The sequence below is a fragment of the Schistocerca cancellata genome, chromosome 4 (genome assembly GCF_023864275.1).
Source record: "Schistocerca cancellata isolate TAMUIC-IGC-003103 chromosome 4, iqSchCanc2.1, whole genome shotgun sequence".
Taxonomy (NCBI): Eukaryota; Metazoa; Arthropoda; class Insecta; order Orthoptera; family Acrididae; genus Schistocerca; species Schistocerca cancellata.
The window spans coordinates 305,744,313-305,770,796 of record NC_064629.1 but is presented as its reverse complement, the minus strand read 5'-3'; the positions used below and the strand labels follow the sequence as shown (position 1 = coordinate 305,770,796).

General features: G+C 41.7%; 1 protein-coding gene across 3 annotated transcripts in view; it reads left to right on the top strand.

Annotated features, from left to right (window-relative positions):
- The window catches only part of LOC126183474 (mucin-5AC-like), a 653,654-nt gene that overhangs the window by 67,148 nt on the left and 560,022 nt on the right, over window positions 1-26,484 (top strand). For 2 of the 3 annotated variants that reach the window (XM_049925492.1, XM_049925491.1), the window contains one exon: window positions 1,096-4,773. In XM_049925492.1, coding sequence (XP_049781449.1) covers window positions 1,118-2,137 — 1,020 coding nt within the window. In that variant the 5' untranslated portion in view covers window positions 1,096-1,117 and the 3' untranslated portion in view covers window positions 2,138-4,773. Of the gene's footprint in view, window positions 1-1,095; window positions 4,774-26,484 lie in introns of those variants that run through there. The other variant, XR_007536753.1, reaches the window with a different exon arrangement.

Genomic DNA, 26,484 nt, shown 5'->3' with positions numbered 1-26,484 from the left:
AATTGCACTTTGACAAGCCAGTCGGCATTATCCGGAAAAATGTAAAAATGGTAATATTTGTCTGAATCGGTTGCGGGACATCGTTTTGCAAAATATCGGTTTGTCTATCAATGGATTTGTTGACCAGTAATCATCGATCCTTGCGATTTTTACAGTTCCCATAAGGATAGCAAGCCCAAACCGTATTCTAAGTTCGGGTCCTGCAATGTCAACAAATTTGGCATATTTTTTATCCAGTTTCCTTCTACTGAAAATATGACTGTAGTACTTGTTGGTTTCGTTGCTAATATATTCAAGTAGATCATTCCCAATATAGAATTCTACGATATCCTCGATGCTCTGTGTATCTTTGGGAAATGTGTTTGGACCCAGGGATCCTTCAAATTTAGTATTGGTCCTCTGTAAATCAAAGTCTGACCATTGTGCACTGCCTTCTTCGTCTGATTCAGCCGAATCAGTTGGCAACTGTAGTGTTCGCCAAATTCTTCTTGGACGTATTTCACTATCTTCCTACAATTCTGCTTCACTTTCATTTTTTTGATATCCAATGTCTTCTTCCCTGTCAGCCAAGTCGTCCGGAACGTCGGACAAGACGTCCGCGCCTTCATCATAAGTCTTGTCTCTTTCGTCCTCCATGATGAAAGGGCACAAGTACTTATAAAAACAAAAAACATGTTGACGTGTGTAACTTATTGCTACCCAAACAAAACACCAACAGAATGCAAAAGATATTAAAGTGCTGTCGCCGACCACTGAGTGATACTATGCTGATGACACCACTGTGGTTTCGCCGGCCACTGAGCGAAACTATGCAGATGACACCACTGTGGTGTTGCCGGCCGTTGACCGCTATATAGTGCACGACACCACTGTGGTGTTGCCGGATGGCATAGTGTTAACATAATATGAATAAGTGAACAGATGCGCATAATATGTGTATTGTAATGATATTTTACAAATTTATGAAAGCTAGTGGCAGACACAGTACCTAAGTATTTTGGTTTGATTGTTAAAACATACATTTTTGCCTTAAATTTATTTTTGTTTTTCATTTAATGTACTGCAAATTACTAATTTTTTTTCATATCTGTACAGGCCGCCTTTGCAAGCCAGTGCAATGAATGCAGCCCAGAGGTCGTCATTTGTTGCTGGTCAACCAATCACAATCCACCCAGCTTCACAAGGCATATATCCATATGCACACTGGGCCAATGCTGCTACTGGTTCACCTCTTGTGCAGTGGGCAAATGCTGCTACTGGCACCCCTGTGATTCAGCGTGCTCGTGCTGCTTCTGGGCCAACAGTCAGACATCGACCTGATGCTGCGACGGCTGCTGGTCCACCTCTAATACGCCGAAACACCACTGTACAATCCAGAGTATGCCAGAGTGTTACAAACAGGTCTGGCACATCCAACTGCTTGCCGCCACTGTCTCAGACTTCTAGTGCAGCTGGACTGCCTCTCATAAAGTGCACTGCTGCAGGATCACCTGTTGTGCAGCAAGCAACCAACTGCCTAGCTCAAAAAGATACCTCTGCAGTCCCTGCCAACAGGTCAGCACTACATGTCACACTCTCCACTTTTGGCTCATCTGTTCAGGTCGCCACTATGTCATCTGATGGTTCTGCGCTGACTGCTGCTTCAGTTTCTTCTGACGGTTCTCTGATGCGCGCCACTTCAATTGTGTCTGATGGGTCATCACTGCATGCCACAGCCATTATATCAAATGGATTATCATTGCATGCCACAGCTGTCAGTACTGACAAGTCATCTTTACATGCAACAGCGATCAGCTCTGATCGGTCCTCTTTGCACACTACAGCTGTTAGGTGTGAAGGATCATCTCTGCATGCCACAGCTATCAAGGCTGCAGGTTCAACTCTTTCTGCTGCAGCAGTTACCTCTGATGGTACATTTCCAAGCACCGCTGTTGTTACCTCCAGTGAGTTAGCCAGTTGTCCAAAGCCAATAAATTCAGGCAGGAGGTCTCCAGAAGCAGAAGTTGGAGACTGTGAAGGGCCATCCTCAAATTCTGTCTCCATTAATCCTCAGGGCTCACCTCAGCAGGACTCTTTCACTAGCTGCAGCAAATCATCTCTGCATCCTGGAGTCACCAGTGCCTGTACTAACAACTAACTGTGTACATTTTACTAGCAAAAACTTGTGGATAATTGATTGTTGAGTCAGTATTATTTAGTGTCCAATGCAGTTGATAGTTCTATCAACATTTTAAGGTATATTTATGATAAGTAGTGAATTGGCTTTCCTGTTAAAATATTTCTGGTATATGGAGAAACTTGGTCTGTTTTTTTCATCAAATGTAATGTAGGCCATTTCAAATCAATGCACAATTTGTTGGCCCGCAGTTCAGACATTTAGCAATATATAGTCAACATTTACGTACAATAGGGGCAAAAGTTAAAATGAATACCCATTTATGAAGCAGATGATTGAGTGTTAAACTCTTCACATACTTACGTATGTTCTTGCTTTATTTAAAATAGCTACTTAATAAAACATTTACTCTGCAATGGAGTGTCTGCCGATATAAACTTTCCCAATAAATTTGAACTGTTTGGGGGCCGGACTCAAGTCTGGTGCTCATTTCTAATATAAGACAAACATTCTTCCAGGGGTACAGGGCATTTTTTGTGAAAGGTCTCTGTTAGGTGTTTTACAGAGGCATATATTGAAGACTCTCCAACCCTCTAAATCAGAATACATTTAGTATTGTAAATACAATGACATGATTTTTAAGTTCAGGGGAAAAAATAATTCTGTTGAACATCTTGTGCCGGCCGGAGTGGCCGTGCGGTTCTAGGCGCTACAGTCTGGAACCGGGCTGCTGCTACGGTCACAGGTTCAAATCCTGCCTCGGGCATGGATGTGTGTGATGTCCTTAGGTTAGATAGGTTTAATTAGTTCCAAGTTCTAAGCGACTGATGACCTCAGAAGTTAAGTCGCATAGTGCTCAGAGCCATTTGAACCATCTGAACATCTTGTGTTCTGCATCTAAATATTTTTCAAGAAATCTGAAAAATAGTTATGGAAAATTGAAGACAACATTATTAAAAGTATTCTTAATGGCCTGCTTACTGTGTATGAGACTAATAACCTTTTTTAATTTGATTTGGCACATGGTGAACTTGTTGTGTTAGAGGAATAAGATAGACAGATCAAAAAGTTTTTGATGACTGCAGCAGTTGTGTGTGTGTGTGTGTGTGTGTGTGTGTGTGTGTGTGTGTGTGTGTGTGTGTGTGTGAGAGAGACGTACTTCCTCTCTCTTCTACCATCCCACTTGCTCACTACCTCCCTTGTCCCATCTCGCCTCCTTGTTTTCCCCTCGTACCCTCACAAGCAATACCACCCTCGTAATTGCAAATTCCTTGTTCTGTAACTGAGTCACAGTAAACAACACTTTGTTTATGCTCCTAATATGCTGCACAATGACTCTTAATTTTGATGAGTGGTGTTCTTTCCTCATTTGGTATTAAATTTTCCATTATAATATGGATATAATTTCATCACAGTCCATGATTGTAGACGTTATATTGGTTTTTATTAAGTGTCTGCATGGAATAACTAGCTAGAAAACCTAAAACAAAGTCTGTGATGTAAATTTTTACTGAGATCTACACATTGTAGCATCAGTGTTAGTACATGACAATGTGTCAATATGATAGTACCTACCATAATTGTGTGTTGAAACTGAAACAGCAATGTGTGTTCTATTTACTGCCTGTATGCTGGTTGTCATTTAAAGTCACAGTGAAACTGGAGAAATAAGAGGGAGCACAAAGTGTGTTGAAAGCAGTTGTTCTCACCTGCTATTGTTACTATAAATCTTCCTTCTTGTTCCTGTGAAAGACACAATTATGTCTTCTTTTTGACTGCATTGTATTAATCATTTTACATAATGTAAATAATTTATTAAGGTGCTTATGTTGTGTGTTAAGGTGCTTATGTTTTGTGTGGTCTAGAGAAATAAAATTAGTTTCATCATATTGATAATTTTATGTTGATGTATTAAGTGTTTGAATGTGAGACCATTTTGACATGTACAAGCTGCCAAGGATTTCCAGGATCATTTTGATCCAGTCACTTTCCCATACATCAGTTTTTCGGAACCTAACTTGTATTGAAATATGCATGGAATGTGTTTACTTAATATTAGTCTGCGCGTTTGTTGCAAACAGTGGTGACGGCATCCTAGCTCCCATATATGACAAGTTTTGTTTGTTGGCTAAAATTCAGTGATAACTACATTAATGTATTTTGTTGTCACCATTTTTGAGAAATAATCTTAAAAATGCCCATTTTGACACAGTGTTGATAGGAAAAACTTAAATTTCTGTGTAGTACTAATAGAGAGCTCAGCCTGTTTTACATACTTCAAGGAAAGACACACTGCCACACATTTCAGCTTCCATAATTATCCACTTAAGGTAGCAGCATATCAACTTTGTTACAAGGAACTGTTTGCTGGTGGTGGTTAAATCTGTCAAATCTTGCTCTTCATAAAGTTTGAATTGTGATAATGGAAAAACACAATATTTCTCAACCCAGCTAATACACAAGAAATACAGCAAGGAACCAAGCTTCTAAAATAAAAAAAAATCAGGAATAGATAATATACTATATTTTGTTGTAAAAAGATGTGTAGATGTAATTTCTGAACCACTGATGTATCTTGTAAACCTGCCCTTCTCAACTGGCAGCTTTCCAACATGTTTAAAAATTGCTAAAGTTAAATCACCACACAAAAAAGGAAGCCAGGAAGAGGTGTCAGAATGTAGACCGGTTTCTCTACTGTGTGTGTTTTCTAAAATTCTAGAGAAACTTTTTTATAAAAGATTGGTCAAATTTCGTAAATAAATATAATATACTAACAGCATCTCAACATGGTTTTAGGAGATAATACTCTACTGAAACAACAATCATTTCTTTTGTGTATGAAACTGTTATAACCTTTAATTCACTAATAACTTGCGTGGATATACAAACGTAGAAACAATAGTGGGTTTCATGCTACCAACTCCGTAGCTGTCACTCAACTGCCGTGCCGTGACATGCGGCCGGCGCCGTTCATAGCCAGGTGGCGCTTCCGCGCTCAGCCGAGCTGCGGAGCGCCTCTATCGCCGTGTTCGTGTACTGACGTAGCAGCACTTTTAAATCTCGTGGCACTGTCACAACACTTTTCGCCCCTTGAAAAAAAAAACACACTCACTTCCTTGGAGACACGGACAGTGCGCAGACATCCATGGCCTCTTGGGAGACCCCGAGAAGATCCCGCGGAGAAACACGAGAATATGGTCGAAAATGTCTAGGACGGAAGCATGTGTGTGGAACATGCCTCCTGAACGAGATGATGGGTGAAAACTCCGGAGCAGCATCCATAGGTGTCTTGGACCTGGGGGTGTGCTCCAGCGAGATGGGTCCCGGAGAAGGCGGCGTCGCGACTGGGGCTGGTTCCGGCGTACTCGGAAGCGGCAGCGACGTTGGCTGCAGTGACACGCACGGGAGATCGGCAGCAGCGACAGGACTGGCTTCTCGGGCTGGTGGAGGCGAAAGAAGGGGCGGTTACACCGGCGTGGCCACCACTCGTGGGCACATCTGGTCATAATGACGAACAACCGTGCCGTCGTCCGTACGTATTTCACAAAGCCGGCGGCCGCGAAGAGCCTTGACCACCCCTGGAATCCATTTAGGGCGAGATCCATACCCTCGTGCCCACACGTCGGCGCCCACCGAGTATTTTCCCGCACGAGGGGACACAGTACTAGGCCTGACAGGGTGAAGCAGGTGCAGTAGAGTGCGCGGTTGGCGGCCATGCAAGAGTTCAGCAGGGCTGCGATCACCCAGAGGCGTGAAGCGATAAAAACTCAGAAATTGCAACAGAGCGTCATTGGTAGAAAAATCAGTAAGGAATTTTTTCATCTGGCTTTTGAAAGTGCGGACAAGGCGCTCGACCTCCCCATTCGATTGGGGATGGAAGGGCGGTGCTGTAACATGATGAATCCCTTGTCCAGTACAAAAATCACGGAAGGCCTGCGAAGAGAACTGAGGGCCGTTGTCCGTGACAATCATGGAGGGAAGACCTTCTAGCGCAAAAATTTTGGACAAAGCCAGCGTCGTCGCCGCAGTGGTGGGCGACTGACATCGAACCACAAACGGAAATTTCGAGAAGGCGTCAATCAACAGTAGCCAATAAGTGCCGAGGAAGGAGCCGGCAAAATCAGCGTGCACCCGTTCCCATGGCTGCGCCGGATCAGGCCACGGAGAGGGCATTGTACGGGGTGCAGGCAGTTGTTGAGCACACTGACCACACGCAGCGACCATGTGGGAGATGTCCGAATCGATACCGGGCCAATAAACATGCCTGCGGGCCAGGGACTTAGTCCGAGAAATCGCCCAATGGCCTTCATGCAATAGTTTGAGAACATCTTTGCGAAGAGAAGCTAGTACCACGACCCGTGGAGATGCGCCATCCGTGGCCAGAAGAACAACACCCTCACGAACAGACAGATGAATGCGCAAGGCAGGGTAGTTGCGAAGGGGATCCGATGCCCGGCCCTTGGTCCTGTCCGGCCAACCCCGTTGAACAAAACCGATCACCTGACGCAGGACCGGGTCCCTCGCAGTAGCCGATGCGACCTGCGGACCTGTAAGCGGAAAACCCTCGACCGCACGACATTCTTCCTCATCAATGTGGAAACAGAGTAGTTCATCTCGATCGAAAACCGGGTCGGGGCCCATCGGCAAACGCGACAACGCGTCAGCGTTGGCGTGCTGGGCCGTGGGGCGATAGTGAATCTCATAGTGAAAACGAGACAAGTATAAGGCCCAACGTTGCAGGCGGTGAGCCGCCTTATCCAGAAGCGACGCCGAAGGGCTGAACAAAGAGACCAGCGGCTTGTGGTCGGTGATGAGGTGAAACTTAGAACCATACAAAAAAATGCTGAACTTTTTTAGAGCATAAATGATAGCGAGCGCCTCCTTTTCGATTTGAGAGTAACGCCGTTGGGCATCGTTGAGGGTCTTTGAAGCATAGGCGATGGGTCGTTCCGACCCATCCTCATACCGATGGGCGAGAACAGCCCCTAGGCCATACTGTGACGCGTCAGTCGCCAGAACCAAGTGCTGACCCAGACGGAAGGTGGCAAGACAAGGCGCCGACTGCAAATGAGCATTCAGGCAAACAAAAGCCTGCTCACACTCGTCGGACCAACAGAAAGGAACGTTTTTGCGTAACAGCTGATGCAGAGGATGAGCCACCGCCGCCGCGGATGGAATGAATTTGTGATAATAAGCAATCTTGCCTAGAAACGCCTGAAGTTCTTTGACCGTAGACGGCCGGGGGAGAGTGGTGATGGCCGCAACATGCTGACGTAGAGGACGTATACCTTCACGGGACAAGTGGAAACCAAGATACACAATGGAGGGTTGGAAGAACTGTGACTTGTCCAGATTGCACTTCAACCCAGCCGAATGCAGAACCCGAAATAATGAACGCAAATTGCGAAGGTGCTCCTCAGTGGAGGCCCCCGTAACAACAATGTCATCCAGGTAGTTGATGCAGCCAGGAACGGAAGCCGTGAGCTGTTCCAAAAACCGCTGAAAAATGGCTGGCGCGCTAGCGACACCAAATGGTAACCGCTGGTACTGATACAACCCACAAGGAGTGTTGATGACGAGAAATTCCTTGGAAGACGCATCCAACAGCAACTGATGGTACGCCTCCGATAAGTCAAGTTTGGAAAAGAACTGGCCCCCAGCGAGCTTGGTAAATAACTCCTCAGGACGGGGAAGAGGATAAGTGTCAATGAGACTCTGAGCGTTGACAGTGGCTTTAAAATCGCCACACAATCGCAGACTCCCGTTGGGTTTAGAAACCACCACGATTGGCGATGCCCATTCGCTGGAGGTAACAGGAAGGAGAATCCCTGAAGCTGTTAACCTGTCTATCTCAGCCTTGACAGGTGCCTGCAACGCCATCGGAATAGGGCGTGCCCGGAAAAACTTAGGGCGAGCTGTAGGTTTAAGAGTAATGTGGGCTTCAAAATCCTTGGCACGACCCAGACCAGCAGAGAACATGGACAAGAATTCAGAACACAATCCATCCAGCTGTTGATACGGAATATCCTCAGAGATGAGGTGCACATCATCATCAATGGAGAACCCAAACAACTGGAAAGCATCATAACCGAACAGATTTTCAGTGCCCGCATGATCCACCACGTAAAACGTGAGGGGCCGAACAACAGACTTGTATGCAGTGGAAGCATCAAACTGGCCAACGATAGGAATTTTCTGTTTATTATAAGTTCTCAGATTTCGCGTAACTGGAGACAAGGGAGGGGAGCCCAACTCCAAATACGTGCGAGAATTAATATAAGAGTTACTGCAGAGCCAGTGTCCACTTGCATGCGAATGTCTTTATCCAGAACACAAACAGTAACAAACAACTTATTTGTTTGAGAAAGCACACAGTTAAAATCCATGTCCGATGCCTCGTCCTCGTCGACAGGAACGTGAGGGGACTGACACACAGAAGCAATGTGGCCTTTTTTCCTACATGAATTACACGTGGCCCAACGTTTTGGACACGCGGCCCTGTCATGCTGTACGAAACAACGTGGACAAGAAGGAAGGGCGGAACGAACCTGTTTCTGTGGTTGCTGTTTTCGCTGCGAGCGTTGCGGCCCAACGCGACGTTGTTTACGCGAGTGAACCGCCGCCACATCATCGTTCTCCTGGGAAAAGGCAAATTGTCCGTGTTGAAAGTTGACTGTACAGTGCCCACATCACACCACGCGTCTATTTGCGCGCCAGCAGCGTGAGACACTTCAAAAGATTGAGCGATGCTTAGAACTTTCGACAACGACGGGTTTGGCAGTTGTAGGGCACGTTGCCGAACATCTTTATCAGGAGCAAGCCGTAGAATAGCATCCCTAACCATTGACTCAGCATAAGACTCATGATGAGTGTCCGTGACAAACTGATATTTCCTACTCAGACCGTGTAGTTCCGCCGCCCAAGCCCGGTAAGATTGATGGGGCTGTTTACGACACCGGTAGAACGCCATGCGGGCGGCAACGACGTGGGTGTTTTTTCGGTAATAGTTAGACAATAAGTCACACATTTCCTGGAATGACAGAGAGGCAGGTTCCCGCAGAGGTGCTAACTGAGATAGCAGCTGATAGATCCGTGGGGAAATCCAAGATAGAAATAACGACTTACACATCGGAGCGTCGACAACGCCGAAAGCCAAGAAGTGTTGCTGCAAACGCTTCTCATAATCCTCCCAGTCTTCAGCGGCCTCGTCGTAAGGAGGGAACGGAGGCGGAGAAGAGGACGACAGACGATGAGTAAGCGACGTCGACAACGCCTGAATAGCAGCCGTCAGCTGGGTTTGTTGTTCAATGAGTGCTTGCAGAAGCTGTTCCATGTCTGCCAAGACACGAACGCGCAATACACCAACGCTGGAAAAAAAATATCCGACCTCGTCGCCAAAAGTGGGTTTCATGCTACCAACTCCGTAGCTGTCACTCAACTGCCGTGCCGTGACATGCGGCCGGTGCCGTTCATAGCCAGGTGGCGCTTCCGCGCTCAGCCGAGCTGCGGAGCGCCTCTATCGCCGTGTTCGTGTACTGACGTAGCGGCACTTTTAAATCTCGTGGCACTGTCACAACAGAAACTCTACAGGCCATAGATAGGCAGGAACATTTCTCAAGTATATTCCTAGATTTGTCAAAAGTGTTTCATACCATCAGTCACAATAAATTACTAGGTAAGATTCAGAACTGGGGTATTAGGGGAGCAGCACAGAACTGGATTAAATCATACCTCCATGAAAGAAAACAGCTCATAGAGATAACACACAAAGTAAATGGGACAGTCAGAACTCATCAGTCAGATTTATTAGTGGTCAAACATGGAGTTCCCTAAGGTTCCATATTGGGTCCAATTCTGTTTTTACTATATGTAAATGATTTACATATAAACAGTAAAAACAGTAAGCTATATCAATTTTCAGATGACACCAGCATCTTAATTACAGGAAGTAGCAAAGAAAACTTTAAAAATGACATTAAGACAGTCACAGAGAAGATGAAGCAAACAGTTTGATTATAAATCTGGAAAAAACTGTTCAATGGATATTTTCACCACCCAGAACAGGAAACCAGCTAATCCTCCTGTATAAATAAGTGGACAAAAAATTGAAAAAACAAGGAGTACAAAATTTATTGGTATATAGATTCAATAAAACACTAAATGGGTTCCACTTACGGATTATGTGAACAAAAAACTGATCAAAACATGTTTTGTAATGAGAGTAATAAGAAACTGTATATCACATGATAATCTCAGGACCATGTATTTTGCTTATGTTCATTCAATATTGAAATATGGTGTAGTGTTTTGGAGAAATTGTGGAGCTAGTCAGAAATCACTTACATTGCAGAAAAAGGTTATTAGATTAATGGAAGGGTTAGGCCAAAGACCATCATGCAAGCCACTATTTAGGAAAAATAAAATACTACCACTTCCATGTATTTATATACTTGAAAATGTAATTATTATAAAAGAAAAACTAAACAGTGGCAGTCCAAGAATCGCCCGTAATGACTCTGTACATAGCTACCACACAAGACAAATAAATGATGTGCATGTACAACAGACAAACACAGTGCTATTACAGAAATACATATTCCACCCTGGCATCAAACTGTACAGTGCACTACCCAAATCCACAAAAATAATAACTGACTTAAACAAGTTCAAATTAACTGTAAAGGATTACTTGGTCGAGCACTGCTTCTATACAGTAAGGGAATACCTAGAAAAACAAAACTGCCTCACTGATTAAGACTGTTTTTATAAAATGTGTGGCGTAAGAAAATATTGTATAATTTTATCTTTTGTTAAAATGATGTCTGAGAAAAAGAAAAAAAAAATCAAGGAATGTGTATCGTAATTAATGAATGATCCAATATATTTTGTACACTGTACAGTCCTAGAATCACAGGACCAACTGCTGTGCCGAGTGGCCGTGTGGTCTGAGGAGCCATGTCACGGATTGCGCAGCCCCTCCCACTGGAGGTTCGAGTCCTCCCTCAGACGTACGTGTGTGTGTGTGTGTGTGTGTGTGTGTGTGTGTGTGTGTGTGTGTGTGTTTTTTCATAGCATAAGTTACTTTTAGTGTGTAGGTCTAGGGACCGATGACCTTAGTAGTTTGGTCCCTAAGGAGTTCTACATCTACATCCATACTCTGCAAGCCACCTGACGGTGTGTGGCGGAGGGTACGTTGAGTACCTCTGTCGGTTCTCACATTTGAACAGGACAAATGAATAAATAAATAATAAATAAATGGCATAATAGAAACTACATATAAAAGATGAGGAAAAGCATCTACAAACATATATATAGGACACACACTCGCCCATCCACAGCTGTCGCATGTTCTTTTCTCATTTATTATACTACTTTTGTTTACTTTTCATGAAGTCTTGTCTGCTCGTCTAGTTGGTTGCATTAATGGCTGACTGTCAAACACCGTGGTCTGGGCGACTGGATTTAACAGGCTTTAAAAATGTTGACTATAAAGAAGTGCAATTTTAGCAGGTTTGCGTATAAGTATCTTTAAAGCAGGAAAGTATCACTTCAAAAGTCCTTGCTTTTCTGCACAAGGTATGCACTAAAATTCCATAATTCAGAGATAACTAACACAAAAATAGTTTAAGATTAAAAAGAAATCTATGTATCACTTATGACTGAAATCGATAATATATAGAGTCTTAGGTACTGACAGCTCAGTAGCATCTGCAGGTAGCCAGCCAACAAGACACTACACTGCAGCAAGTAGCATGAGCCATGTTGCTGCTCTGCAATACTGCCACACGTCTCTGAAACATACCAGTAAGTATCTCGTGTACAACAGGTGCTGTCATTTTGCCGTTTGTCTAAACAGTTCAGTTCATAGTTTCTCCTTTTTGTTGTTTCCAGTCTTTATTTTCCTCCGTTTCATTTTAAACGGTGATCAGTGGGATGCATAGTGTCAGCCCAACACATGAAGCGAAACAGAGAAAGAATTGTGTAGTGCACAGCCAGGCCCACAAGTCAGTGTGTTCAGTGAGGGACTACTTTGAGAAAGAAAAGGAAATAGGTGAGACCTTATTTCCTGTTCCTCAGGTTGTTAAGAGGACAGAAAAAGCATTGAAAATAATCAAGAACACTGCTGTAATGATAGGGAAAGAACAATACAGTATAGATTGTGGTAGGGTGACACAACAAGGCTGCACATGCCAGAAAGAAGCGGCCGAGAAAGAAGCAAGTGATAACTTTATACAGTTTCAAGAAAGACACTATTTATCATCACATATATAGCTATCGTAAGAGAAGGGAACATCCCATTCTATCTAGATTACTTGTTAATTCAGAAAGACAATCTTTTTAAAGAAAACAAATTTGTATTGCATGCAGTGCTGAAAGACATAAGCATAAACTATTCAGTGTTTAATGGATGCAAAGTATTAATGGAAAGGACATATGTAATTGCATGGCAGTGCAGATTTCTGCCCAGGATCGTGGGTGTGAAATTCGAAAATATAGTGTGCATAGATGAAACTTAGTTTAATGCTAGGCATTAATTACACAGAGGCTGGAGTGATGGAATGCCCAATAGGACCATGGAGGTGCTGCTCAAAAAGGGACGAAGAATTACTGTTTTACATCTAGGTACATCAGTCAGTTTTTGACAAACTGCTTGTTAATACTTCATTAAAAAAGACAGGTAATTACCAGTAAGAGATGAACGGTGTAAGTTTTAAAAACAAGACACCACTTACGACAAGTCTGACAAGTCCATCAATGATCATTATGGATAATGCCCCATATCATTCCATTGTTCACGATTAGATATCTTTGGCAACAAAAAAGATGACAGTAACATACTGATAAATTATTCTGTCACTCATTGTAGAATTAATTAATGATGCTAAATTTAACAACAGAAACAAAAATCAGGAATATTCCATAATTTGCAAAAATATTTTTCATTTCTATTGTGAAGTTTAACAAATAACTTTGATATTTCAGCATATGAGGTACTAAATAACCCTTTTCAATGTTTTGAGTTCATATATTACCAAGTAGCAACTGTAAACGAATTCACACGTACAGATATGACTTGCATGTTCGTCACACTTTTGTTTTTTTGTTTTTTTTTTTTTCTGTTAGAGTATGCATGTAGTAGCGACCAGGCGCAAAGTGCCATAACCAAATTTGGCAACATTACTGTCTGCCCGCTTGAACTATCAATGACAATCACTTGTCTCACAGACTGTGAATTGTTTGGGGTACTTCATGTGCAGATACGTTGAAACTGACTATCTAGTGCCAGATTACCTCCAGAAGATGTGTTGTGTGTATCTATATGTGCTTACTGTGTCCCTGCCACATTTGCAATGCTGAGTAGCAGTAACTTACATGACACTTCATCATTCAGGCTCCTTAGAACAAAATGATCCCTTGGGTCAGGACACATGGTGACAGACTATTCACAAGATGCTATGATGTCAGCTATAACCAAACACTCCCAAGCAGTCCACCACTTGTTCTTATCACTTCTATAACGTCAATGAAATTAAAACCCTTGTTTTAATTGACGCACTCCCAGTACTGTTTGGCCATGATTGCTGTCAGAAGCGGAGAAAATCAGCACTGCTTGAAAGATGTTCATTTGTCTATGACAGCTGCCAACATCAACCTTCCCCTAGATGCAAAGTATTACAAAATGCTTGCTTCCACTAGCAAGTAACTTCTGCAAGTCCTTGCTGAGATCTTTTAAATAAGAACAAAAACTTACTTGGCTTACTACTTCAAGTCACTGGAACAAGTTTTTCAGTAACTCGCCAAAAGTACTTGTTAAAGAAGTGCAGTTATTCTTAAGAACCAGAGTAGTTGCCACTGTTGATGCATTATTGTTAGTGAATAAAAATAGCGAGTAAACACAAAAAATAATAAAAAAAACCAGAAAAATATTAGGAGTACATATTGATGTTACCAAGAAACACTATTCAGTTAACTAAAATCAGAAAACTTCACTTTGATTAAAAACCTTGATGATGTCGTATGTAAATTTCGAACATCTCTTGTCTATTGTATATTCAAGTATTTGATAACAGGAAACAAAAATGGGGTGTGATATCTCACCAAGAGACTGTCTTTTAATTACTCTTTCATTTTTGTGATTAGTACCCACTACTTTTTATCAAAAATGTAATTCATTAATGTTTACAGTACCATTAAAAAATTCCTTTTTGTTTTCTGGTGAAATAAATTGACTGATGGCTTGTTGCGTAGTTCCTTGGCTGATGGTGACAATTGTGTGTGTTCAGGGGTTTCAATGGTACATTTGTTTTGGCCCACCTGTCTTTGTGCCATTCTCCTTTTTGACAATGATACTTTAGCACCAGTACGGAACACACAACTTCTGTAAGTTTGAGAAGAACTTCTATGAGAAGACAAATTCGAGAAGTACTTGCACCAAGATGCAAGAAACTAGAAAGAATTTTCATCACACAGCGGAGTGTGTGCTGCTTTCAAACTTCCTCACAATTTAAAACTGTGCTCCAGGCTGAGACTTGAACCTGGGAATCCGATCTGGGACACAATTTTTATTTTCCAGGAAATTTCATACAAGAAACCATTTCCACTAACTTGGTAACTTCTTGAATTTGACAAAACTAGCAGACGTAGATAAGAGGGGCAGGGGGAGGGAGATGCAGATGTGGTTGTTTGTAATATTCCACCCATTTCTGTGATTGTATGGATAATGTGCCATACCACAGCAGGAAGTTTGACAGAATGCTTAATAAATATGATTTCACTATTACAGTGTTAGAGTGGTTGCAAGATAGGCAAATAAACTGCAACAACTCAACGAGAGAGGCTGAATTGTGATCTACAATAAAGGGAAACAAGCCAGCTGTGAAAGTTCATATTGTGGATAAAATTGTTGAGAGCAGAGCCCACAAAATAGTGCATTTACTGCCATAAAACTGCAATCTAAATCCAGTAGAATTGGCATAGGCTAAAATAAAACACAATTTCAGGGAGAGCATCATCACTGTTGACATGTTGAAGAAAAGATTGCAGAATATTCTTTATGCTGCTTTCGTTTCAGTTACTGCACAGGACTGGCAAGGTTACTGTGAAGAAAGTGCACCAGCTGGTGCAAGTGTATGGAATAATGGAGATGGCAATTGATGAAGTTACCATCAATACCATGCGCCCTCGAGCAATGATGCTAATGATCATCTTGAAACAAACATAAGTGACAGTGATCTTTAATAAACATCATCTTGGCAGGTCTTTCAGGTACAATTAATGACACTTTGGAAACATTACTGCTGTCTGCATTTAATAAATGCAATGTGCAAACAGATTCCAAGCGTCATTTATTTTACTTTCAGTTCATAGTTTTGTAAGTCGTACATTCATCTACATTAATTTTTTATTGTTTTTGTACGTAAATTATAGGTAAAACTCTTGAGCATGAATATGTCAACAAATGAGGGATGGTCACTTAGCACTCCGTCGTCAGGCCACGAGTGGCCTACTGGGACCAACCGACTGCCATGTCATCCTCAGAGGAGGATGCAGATAGGAGGGGGCATTGGGTCAGCACACCACTCTCCCGGTCGTTATGATGGTATTCTTGACCGAAGCCGCTACTATTCGGTTGAGTAAGGATGGTCACTTAAGTGGGCAATAATTCCTTGAGTGCTGCTTGCAATTTCATGCTAAGTGTAAAACACAGGTAACGATGTCAGCACTGCTGCAAGCAGCTGACGCTGCATTCCCCTCTCTGCTCCTCTCCACTCGGCAGCCATCATGTGAGGACATAGCCGTTCCTGACAGCCACCGCGCCAATCACCAACTTACCACAGACAGACCATACGTATCTGTTGCATTAACTGTTATTGTTTGAAGGGCTTCCAGTTGAAGTAATGGAGCACAGTTTTGCTGCTTCCTCACCTCATCCTGCTTGGCTCTCTCTCTCTCTCTCTCTCTCTCTCTCTCTCTCTCTCTCTCTCTCTCTCTCTTTTTTCCCCACAGCCCTTCATTTAGAGGTTGTGGTGTTCATAACCAAAGACCATAATCAACTTAGAGGAGCCACTTCCCTTACTTCAAAGTAAGAAAAGAAAGAGTAGCTCACTGCAAAGCAAAGAAAAGCTGAGTGTGCAAAGTATCTGGCAATGACTACAACTACTGCTTGCTGAGGCTGAGAGCACCATAAATGGTGTATTGGTGCTCAAACGTTTTTTGACAGTGTTTTGTTGGAAGTATTGTTTAATTTATTGCATATACTTAAAATAAACATATCACACTTCCACAATAAAATAATTATTCTAATAACAGTACTTATTATTAGGAAATTCAGTTCAGAACTTCAGAGCTCTATATGTTTTGACAAAAAAATCAAATGTTTAATACAGTGAAAGGAAAAGAAAAGTACATCTTTCTGTGCCAAGTAATGTTAATATTTCATTGCATAAGCCTCTGCTGCTATTATAACTGCTTATCTTGCAGGCATAAACTCAGTTGGGTGTAATATTGTGTCCTTGAAGAATCTTGTCCTGCTCAGACTGCAGAATTTAATAGAAATTTGGTTTATTTTGGTACTCTCTTCTGCTTAACAGATCACACAGTATCTCCCACATATACTTCATTAGTTTTAAATTTGTACCTTGACTTGGCAACAACAAAACCATTATCAAAGAAGTTCATGAACACAGACTGAAGAATGCTGTTGGAGGAAGCCGAATTAAATCTGCACCTTCAACCAATTTTTTTCTGTCCACTAGCAGTGTTCTTTAGCAAAGGCAATTCTATCCTTCCTATTTTCTGAACTGATGAAAGGTTTCTTGCAAGGATGGCAGCCTGCCAAACCCTGATAGTGAAGTACACTAACAAAAATATAACCACCCTCGGCCTGTGTTTTACATATTTTTTTAAAGCATATATTACTGTCTCCTTCAAACCTGTGGAATGTTCAGTAAAACTTTACAAAGGACTGTCCACTGTACACCTTCTTACCTTGAAGTATGTGTATTTTTGGAGTAAACAAACACATAATAAATGATTAAACACTATGCTTTTATTGAAAACAATATTTGGTTATATTGCAGCTAGTATAATTTTGCTGCAGAGTTGATGAAGTGCACGGCCAAATCTTCCTTCTTAACTCTTATCTTCTCCACCGCATATGCTCAGGTACCTGTCGAAAACATTCATACTCTGTTGAAGCTCTTGCATTGATCTCCTTATGGCCAACCAATACTGATTGTATGTGCATCCGTTTTGGGATCCTTAAATGTGTGCGATTGTCATGTGTGTAAAGTTTTCATCATTCAAGAACAAATAGGGAGTGAAGCACTCAGAAATTACATGTTTTTCGAAAAAGCTTGAAAAAGGAAGTTTGTTCCGTAAACGAGCCAAGCTCTGTACCTTTTGTTTGTGTAGCTGTCGACAATGCAGCACCTCTGCCTTTCAGTGAGCCATCTCCTTTATTCCTAAATAATTCATAATTCTCAACTACAACTTTCCATACATTATTTTCTTTTGTGTGGTTGGATATGACCACTGTGACACCCCTTGGATCCACAACTGTAAGACATTTCTATGCCATGCCTAATACAGGTATTACTGGAGTGTGCGACGCATCACAGGTACGTAGACCTCAGTTAAACTACACATTATTTTATCACCTAAACCTACATTTCATATCCTGACACTCAACCAATAGATAATTTCCACCTAGAGTAGACCTTGGGCTAGGCTACTAGGCCACAGTTCATTCTGTTACCTGTTACTCCTCATGAGATTCAGTTTTTAATGTCAGTTGATATACTATACCAACATAAGAAGTGCCTAAGTGCAATATGCAGGGGTTGGGCAAAAATGTGGAAACCCCATGAGAAATGCGTGCTTCAACATAAATTCAGATGCTAGCCGAGCCTACAGGTTGTGCTGTTGTATTTGACCAAAAAAGGCACCTGTGCCTGGCCTCACTACATCAGAAGTGGCCGTCATGGTCAGAACAGTGTTTTGCGTAGTTGTGTGTGCATTATGTTAGAGCTAAGTGAATTCGAAGATGGGCAAATTATTGGTGCTCATATGGTGGGTGCTTCCATCACCAAGGAAGCCAAAGTGTGTGATGTTTCTAGAGACACCATAGCAAAGAGTTATACCGCATGCAGGGAAAGCACAAAAGGTCATTCACTATATCACATCATGGACAGAAGTGTGTGTGACTGAGAGGACAGACTGTTATTGAAGGGGATTGTGAAGAAAAATAAAAGGATGACAGCTGCAAAAGTCACTGCAGAAATGAACATGGCACTCACGAACCCTGTCAGCACCAAAACAACGTGACCTTTATGAGCAAGGAATTGAGGGGCAAGGTGGAATTTCAGAACCACTCATCAGTGATGAAAGTTCCTTTAACAAGAAAATGTGGTGCTGAAGTCATAAAACCTTGACACTGGAGCAATGGAGAAAAGTAATTTGGTCAGATGAGTTATGTTGCACACTGTTTCCAAATTCTGGCCAATGTATCCGTCACTGCCAAATGTAGATGTTGAGGAGGGTCTTGAGCCCCCTCTGCCGTTCAACGATTGTCCATCTCTACTAACTCCACTTCTTCATCCTCCATGCTGCTGATTTCCACTCCTTCCTCTATTCCTCGATGACTGGGTAAATTGCCTCTGCACATGTCCTTACGACCACACTCATATCATTTTATACCCGCTGTAAACACTGCTTGTCTATCACGTACCCCCATTGTCATGTCTATTTCCTCACATTGGATTGCCAGCTGAATGGCCGAATACAAATCTTTCGGAGTCCTTTCATGCACTTTCCGTGCCATATGCGCCGGTAACCCCCTCAAAAATACATCAAGTGCCTCTTGCCCGGCCTCCTGCAACAGAACACCATTTGCTTCATCGCTCTTACCCAACTCTTAAGTATACTCATTACTTTCTCTTAGTCTGTCCGCAAATTTCTCTCCCTCTGTCTCTTCGTCATTGTACTCAACCTCTCCCTAAAGTACCGAGCGCTATTCTCTTTCTTGTACCTCTGTAAACGCCCCTCATTCAACTGCTTAAACTGTCCCACCTTTCTTAAGGCCGAGGACAACTTACATATGTCTTCCCTTCACCTGTTAATCTAATCTTGGCTACATGTAACAACTGTTCATCAGATCAACCATTCATTACAGCTGAAGTTCCCAAGTCCTCCACAAACGAATGCACATGCTCAAATGCCTTGCCAGAAAAGGGAATAATCAAACTCGCAGCAGCTGGATCAATCTCCTGCTGTGGCACCCTAGGCTACAACGACTGATTAGATGCAGTTTCCCGCTCACTCCTAGATGTTAATTCATTTCTCAACTGTGTATTGTCCGCTATTAATTGTGCTAACTTTTCCAACAAATTCCGTTCTGGTTCTGACACGCCTTGCGTCCTTGACTCTGCCATTGTGTTGCTTTTGTTCCCAGTTAGTCCCATTTCAACCTATAAACTCCCACAAAAACAAAACACTCAAAAAATAAACTGACTTCCTACAGCTCAGTATCTCATCTTACGTTTTAGGAGGAGATAAATAAAAGATCATACTTAACCCAATACAAAAGTAACTAAACACCACGAAAGAAAAAAAATTTTACTGCTCCAAACACACTAACACTTACTCTGACAACACAAATTAAAAAAAAAAAAAAATCGTCCAACACTCAAAAAGAAAAATTGGTCAACACTCGCCACATTTTGTGACTGTAATGCAGGCGGTGGGCTCAAACGTCTCACTGTACAGATGACGCCCGCTATTCTGACACCGAATGTAACCATCACTGCCAAATGTAGATATTGGCATGCGGTGGAGGAATGTTGGACATGGATGGAAACTGTCAGGATGTGCCTTATTCAAACTCAGCTGTGATCTTCAAGTGTTTTATTATTCCCAACTACAGTGCCGCATTTCTCTCTGTCTGCGTCACAGGGTCCCGCAATGCTGAGGGTGCCACTTTGCTGTCTGCAAAACAGCTTGGTGTGGAAGGGCTACCTCAGTGACCCATGCAACGTACTGCAGCGTTCCGGCCATTTACAGTGGTGTTGTTTTGATGATGTCAGGATGCGCCAGCAGCTGACTCAGTGGCTTTCACCTTGGGGTGCCTCTGGTGTGTGTTGGGAGGCAACAAGATTGCCCGCGATAGCGAGCTGTCGAGTGGCCCGCAGCTGGCTGGCTACAGACCCCGCATTGGCCTCAGAGTGTCGAACAAACAACTCGCTGTGGACTGGAACGCTGGCGCCCCATCTGCTGCTGAATGTAGCCAGTAGTGTGACACGCCCCACCGTCCAGGAGAGCTGCCACTCTTGAATCCCCCTCGTTAGAAAAATGGCACCTATTTAAACGGGGCTGTGCACCTCTGTTTTGCTAATGCGCCACTCTGAGTCGTACTCATATCACCACTTCTGCCTGTAACTTGCACCGTGCAGGTCAAGTGTCTTGATGTACTATTTTAGTATCTCCATTTGTTAACTGTGAATGGTTATCTTTTCCAGACAAACACAGAGTTGTGACTTTTCAAGCTTTCCCAGAGTCATTAATAAATAATCATGCCTCTGCCAAAACTCAAAGAATATTCTGCTGAACTGTACTATGGACTGTCTATGCATTGCTCTTGTTCATGGCATAAAATAGATGTTGGTAATGATTGTGCTTGTCAAGTTGGTGGCAGCCAATAATGAGCTGTTAGCTTAAAAATAAGAATTCCAATATGTGAACATCTTTTTGAAATAGCAATTTGGCTGCATGTTAACATTTTGAGATGATCTACATACATACTCCGCAAGCCACAATATGGTGTGTGGCGGAGGGCACCCTGTACCACTGCAAGTCCTTTCCTTTTCTTTTCCACTCACAAATACAGCAAGGTAAAAAGGACTGTTTATATGCCTTATCTTATCCCCATGGTCCACACATGAAACATACATTGGCAGCAGTAGAATTGTTCTGTAGTCAGCCTCACTTTAAATTTCCTCAATAGTGCTCCTCGAAGTGAATGTTGCCTTCCCTCCAGCAGTCCCCATTTGAGTTTCCGAAGCATCTCCATAATACTTGCATATCGTTCAAACCTACTGTTAACAAATCTAGCGGCATGCCCCTGTATTGCTTCAATGTCTCCTTTTAATCTGATATGGTGCAGATCCCAAACACTTGAATGGTACTCAACAATGGGTCACACTGGTGCGCTATATGAGGTCTCCTTTACAGATGAGCAACAGTTTCCTGAAATTCTCCCAATAAACTGAAGCATACCATTTGCTCTCTCTACTACAGTCCTTACATTGTCATTCCATTTCATATTGCTTTGCAACACTATGCCAAGATATTTAATCAATGCATCTACTAACAGTGTATTTGATCATTATGGATTTGTTTTCACTACTTATCTACATTAACTTACATTTTTCTATATTTAGATCTAGCTGCCATTCATCACACCAACTAAAAATTTTGTATCCTTCAACAGTCATTCAGTGACGATACCTCCCAATACACCACAACATCATTAACAAACAGCTGAAGTCTGCTGCTTACCCTGTTTGTCAGATCATTGATGTGTACAGAAAATAACAGCGGCCCTATCACACATCCCTGGGGAAATCCTGACAATACCCTTCATTCTGATGGTGATTTTGTCTGGGTGTTTTGGTAGTTAAATGTCTACAGCACTTTCATAATTTTGTATTCAAACAGATATTAATGAATATGTCTAAACTGCATAATATTTGTAGTGGTGACAGACTGATACAAATTAGTTTGTAGAAAATGCAGAACTTTTTTGGCATGAATTAAGTTTCGTGGATGTCCCCTTTGGCTTTTTCTATTATTACAGCGTCTTGATGTTTCTGTTGTTTACTTATATAGCACTTTCTACAGAGAAATATTAAGGATTGATTCTGAAATTATATTGATTGGGGTGGGTGTGTGTGTGTGTGTGTGTGTGTGTGTGTGTGTGTGTGTGTGTGTGTGTGTGTGTGTGTTGTAACAGTTTGAGATGTCTTGACCATAATTTGCCTCATTGAGGCATATTGGAATAATAAAATTGTATGTCTCCATGAGACATACTGGAATAAAAATTGTGGTCAAGATATCTCACAGTGCTTTTATGCAAGTTATAGCTTATACTGTGCCTATTCGGGCCCTCAGATGTCAATGAATTATACAAGTTAAAACAAGGTATCGTGAACAACAGTAGAAGAATATACTTCAATAAAACATGTTTATCCCATGGATTTACTCCAAAATGTGCAAGATTAAAAACCTTCAAGAGCTCCACGACAGTATCCAAGATTAAACACTGTGAAGGTGCATTGGTAAGAAGTGAAATAAAAAATGCATATAGATTAAGAGACATGTACAGGAGAGAATTTCTCCATGTAGAAACATTTCTAAGAACAATTGCATGTATTCCAGTGTGCTATGTTTTCAAAGCTAAGTGCCTTATGAATAGCAATGTATTTCTCATAGGCATGAAAAGCAAATTTCAGAGCTGACCAAGCACTTTGTTGGAAATAACACTGCAGCCAGCCATGTTTTTGTGAATAGGGTATATAATTTGAGTAATATTGGTTTAAATAATGAAGAACAAAGTCTGTCGCATAATGGTTTAAAATATTACATTCCACCAAAAGCTGGTAATAAACTATGAAAACTATATACAGGGTGTTTGGAACCTTTTGAGTCAAATTGAAACAGATGATAGTGCATCCATGACCAATTATATTGAGATAGGGAATCAATGATCAGAAATGCATATTTATAGTGTTATGGATGTACACAATGTACACTGCATAACAACAATGTAGCTGATAGTAATTGTTCAAAGTGACAACTGCCAGTCTCTGTGCATGCATGGTAACAGCGTATGAAGTTCTGCTGCACTGTTCCAAAGATCCATGATGTCTGTTGTATCAGGAGAGAGACCGAGCGAGGTGGCGCAGTGGTTAGCACACTGGACTCGCATTCGGGAGGACGACGGTTCAATCCCGTCTCCAGCCATCCTGATTTAGGTTTTCCGTGATTTCCCTAAATCATTTCAGGCACATGCCGGGATGTTTCCTTTGAAAGGGCACGGCCGATTTCCTTCCCAATCCTTCCCTAACCCGAGCTTACGCTCCGTCTCTAATGACCCCGTTGTCGACGGGACGTTAAACACTACCCACCACCATCAGGAGAGAGGTTGCTTGGACCCTAGCTAGCAGGTCTTAATTGTTGTCTACCGAGGCTGTAAACTAACATCTTTACATAACCCCAGAAGAAAAAGTCCAGAGGTGTGAGATCTGGCAATTGCTCTGGTCGTGGGACAGGACCTCCCTTTCCAATATAACGTTGAGAATACATGTTGTTCAAGTGCTAGTGGACATTGATATCAAAGTGGGCTGATGCACTGTTGTGTTGAAACCACATGCTTTCATGGACAAGGGATAGAGTATCCAAGAACTGTGTCAACATATCTCGGAGGAACACCAGGGAACAATGACCAGTCAGAGAGGCAGCAAACAAGAGTCTATTAGGTGACCCTGGACAGTGCCCACCCATACACTGACAGAATTGTTGCTGGTGGCCCTGATGTGGGTGGTGTCGGGATTGCCCTCACTCCAGACATGGGTATTGCAGCTGTTGAAAACGCTGTCACAGGTGAATGAGATGTCATCTGTGAAGAATACAAATGGTATGATGTTTGGCACTGCACTGCAGTGGATAATCCATTGACAGAAGTGACTGTGGGGCTCAAAATCTGTTAGCCCCAAGAGCTTGCACGTGTTCTGTATGATAGGGGTGTAATGCCTGTTCCACCAGTACTCCCCACACTGTATCCTTCGAAGTATGCATTTCACAGGCAAGTTGATGGGTGCTTATTGTTGGTTTGCCAGCCACACGATCCAACACCATCTCCTCAAAGTGTTTTGGATACGTTTTTAATGGGGATCTTGGCCAGCTCTCTGTGGTGTGAACGAACCTTCCTCTCTTAAGTTAGTATCCATGGAGATAAACTTCTTCCAATTAGGAAAACACATGTTGGGAAAGCATTCTCTGTACATTTGTGCTGCTTTATGGGCATTACATCCTGCTGCACCATACATTAAATGCCTCTTTGCCAATTCTCATGACGAGTAACGTTCAAATGTTGACTATGTGTCATGCACTGTACACAGTAACATACCTCACCATGGACAGATCACAAGCTGTTTGATGCAACGGACAAATGACAAGAGGGATAGTGGTGTGCACACAGCACAGGTTAATGCACCAGTGCGATGCATGCGACTGTAACATGGCTCACATGCTGCGATCCAAGTAGCGTACAGTATGTCTGTCTTGGGGTCAGGGCTGTATACTGTTTATCACCTGCTGCCTGTTCCAGTGTACAACAGTGTTGCAATACATGCATTGAGACTTGTGGTTTCCGCTTTGAACAATTACTATGATCTACATTGTTGTTATCCAGTGTACACTGTGTATGTCCATAACACAACAAAAGTGCATTTCCGACCATTGGTTCCCATCTCAATGTAATCAGTTATGGGCCCACTATCACCTGCTTAAATTTGACCCAGAAGGTTTTGAGACACCCTGTAGAAGTCAACAGGCAGATATTGCCATTAGTCTAAACAGGGCAATAGGAAAAACCAAACAAGACCCACAAAAAATGCCATTACTCCTAAAAACTGTAAAACAATCGAATAAAAACTTGTATTATAAAGTTGTACTGAAAAAGCAGGCAAAAGAATTTAGATTCCGACTACATCAACAAAACTATGGAATTTTTGTAAGTAGTGGTACTACCGAAATTGAAATGTAATGCAGTGCAAAAGTTTAATGCACCTTTATAACAAAATTAAAGTCATATTTTTTTCCGTGTCCAATGTACAGAAATAGGAGAATAACAGTAATGAATATGGATACCTGTGTTCAAATCACAGATGAAGTTGCAGGAGGAGTCGCATCCGTTTCATCCAACAGTACAGAGTCGGGCTGCGCTTACGTTTTGGTTGAATAGGGATCTCAATAAAGAACTTAAAGAAGCTTAGACTTTGGAAAAATCTTTTTCCTTCAGGAGCTCATACCACTTTTTAGACAAGACAAAAAATTTAATCTTACCAGACAGAACCACTGACATTAGTCCTAATTTATTAAAATGTAACATGATTTGCTAGGGTGAGATGATAGAATTAGTCGACATGTTAGAGGTCGCTTTATCTTTTGACTATTTTTCCATTAATGGTGAGCTCTATCATCAGCCAGAAGGTTTAGCTATGTGAAATAATTTATCGGGCAAAATTGCTGAGCTTTTCATGAATTACTTGGAAAACAGTTTTATTACCAAATACCTAGATATTGGGAATAATAATCAAACATATAACAGAAACGTATATGACATTTTCATTGTAATAAAAGACAGTGATGAAATGACTGATGATGTTACTGAGAAATTTGATAGTATTAATCCTAACATTAAATTTACAGTTGAACACGCTATAAATGTTTTATTTAACCATAACAGATTCTTTGACATTTTCAGAAAGCCAAGATTTACAGAAGCCATTATAGCAGCAGATTAATGTCATATAAAGTACACAAATGGGTTTACTTTTGGTCTATGTTAAACATGTTAGTACAGCTACCCTTAAATGAGAGCAATGGCGAAAAAGAACTGAATATTTAGAACATATAGCAAGGTCCAATGAATACAACAGTAAAACAAATTAGACACCTTTACAGTAAACTTATATATAGTAGAAATACCTAGCAACCAAAAAAAGCAACAATAAATAATGAGCCTGACACAATGGAGTTTTCATTGAATGTGAAATAAACAAATTTAGAAAACATAATATTGGTTTGGGATTAAAAATTAATGGTAAACTGTGAAAAATTACAGTACTGAATTGAGATGAAGCATGACAAATATGAGGACACAGGTGTTCAGACTCAAATGTGGTGACTGCCACAAATTTTATGTGGGGACAGACTGGCAGATCTCTTAACATGTTGACTGCCCCCATACAATCTTGACCGAATTGTGTGTCAGGAGGCCAAGAAGAAAGAGGTTCTTTTGCATCCTGTATGGGTGGTGGTGGTGATTGCTACAGCTATGAAGATGTGATGCTCTTTAGTAACACTATATGTAGGCCCTGTGACATGGCAGTGTATGGAATATAGTTTATTTAGTTAATGAATTTGTCAGGAAATTGATTGCGGTGTCTGAAATATTGTTTAAACAATTTAGACAATGTGTGTAACATTGTTTATTTAAACAATTTAGGGGATTCAATGCGATGTATGGAATATAATTAATTTAAAGAGTTCTTCAGTAACTCGATCACCCCCCTCCTTCCACCCCCCCT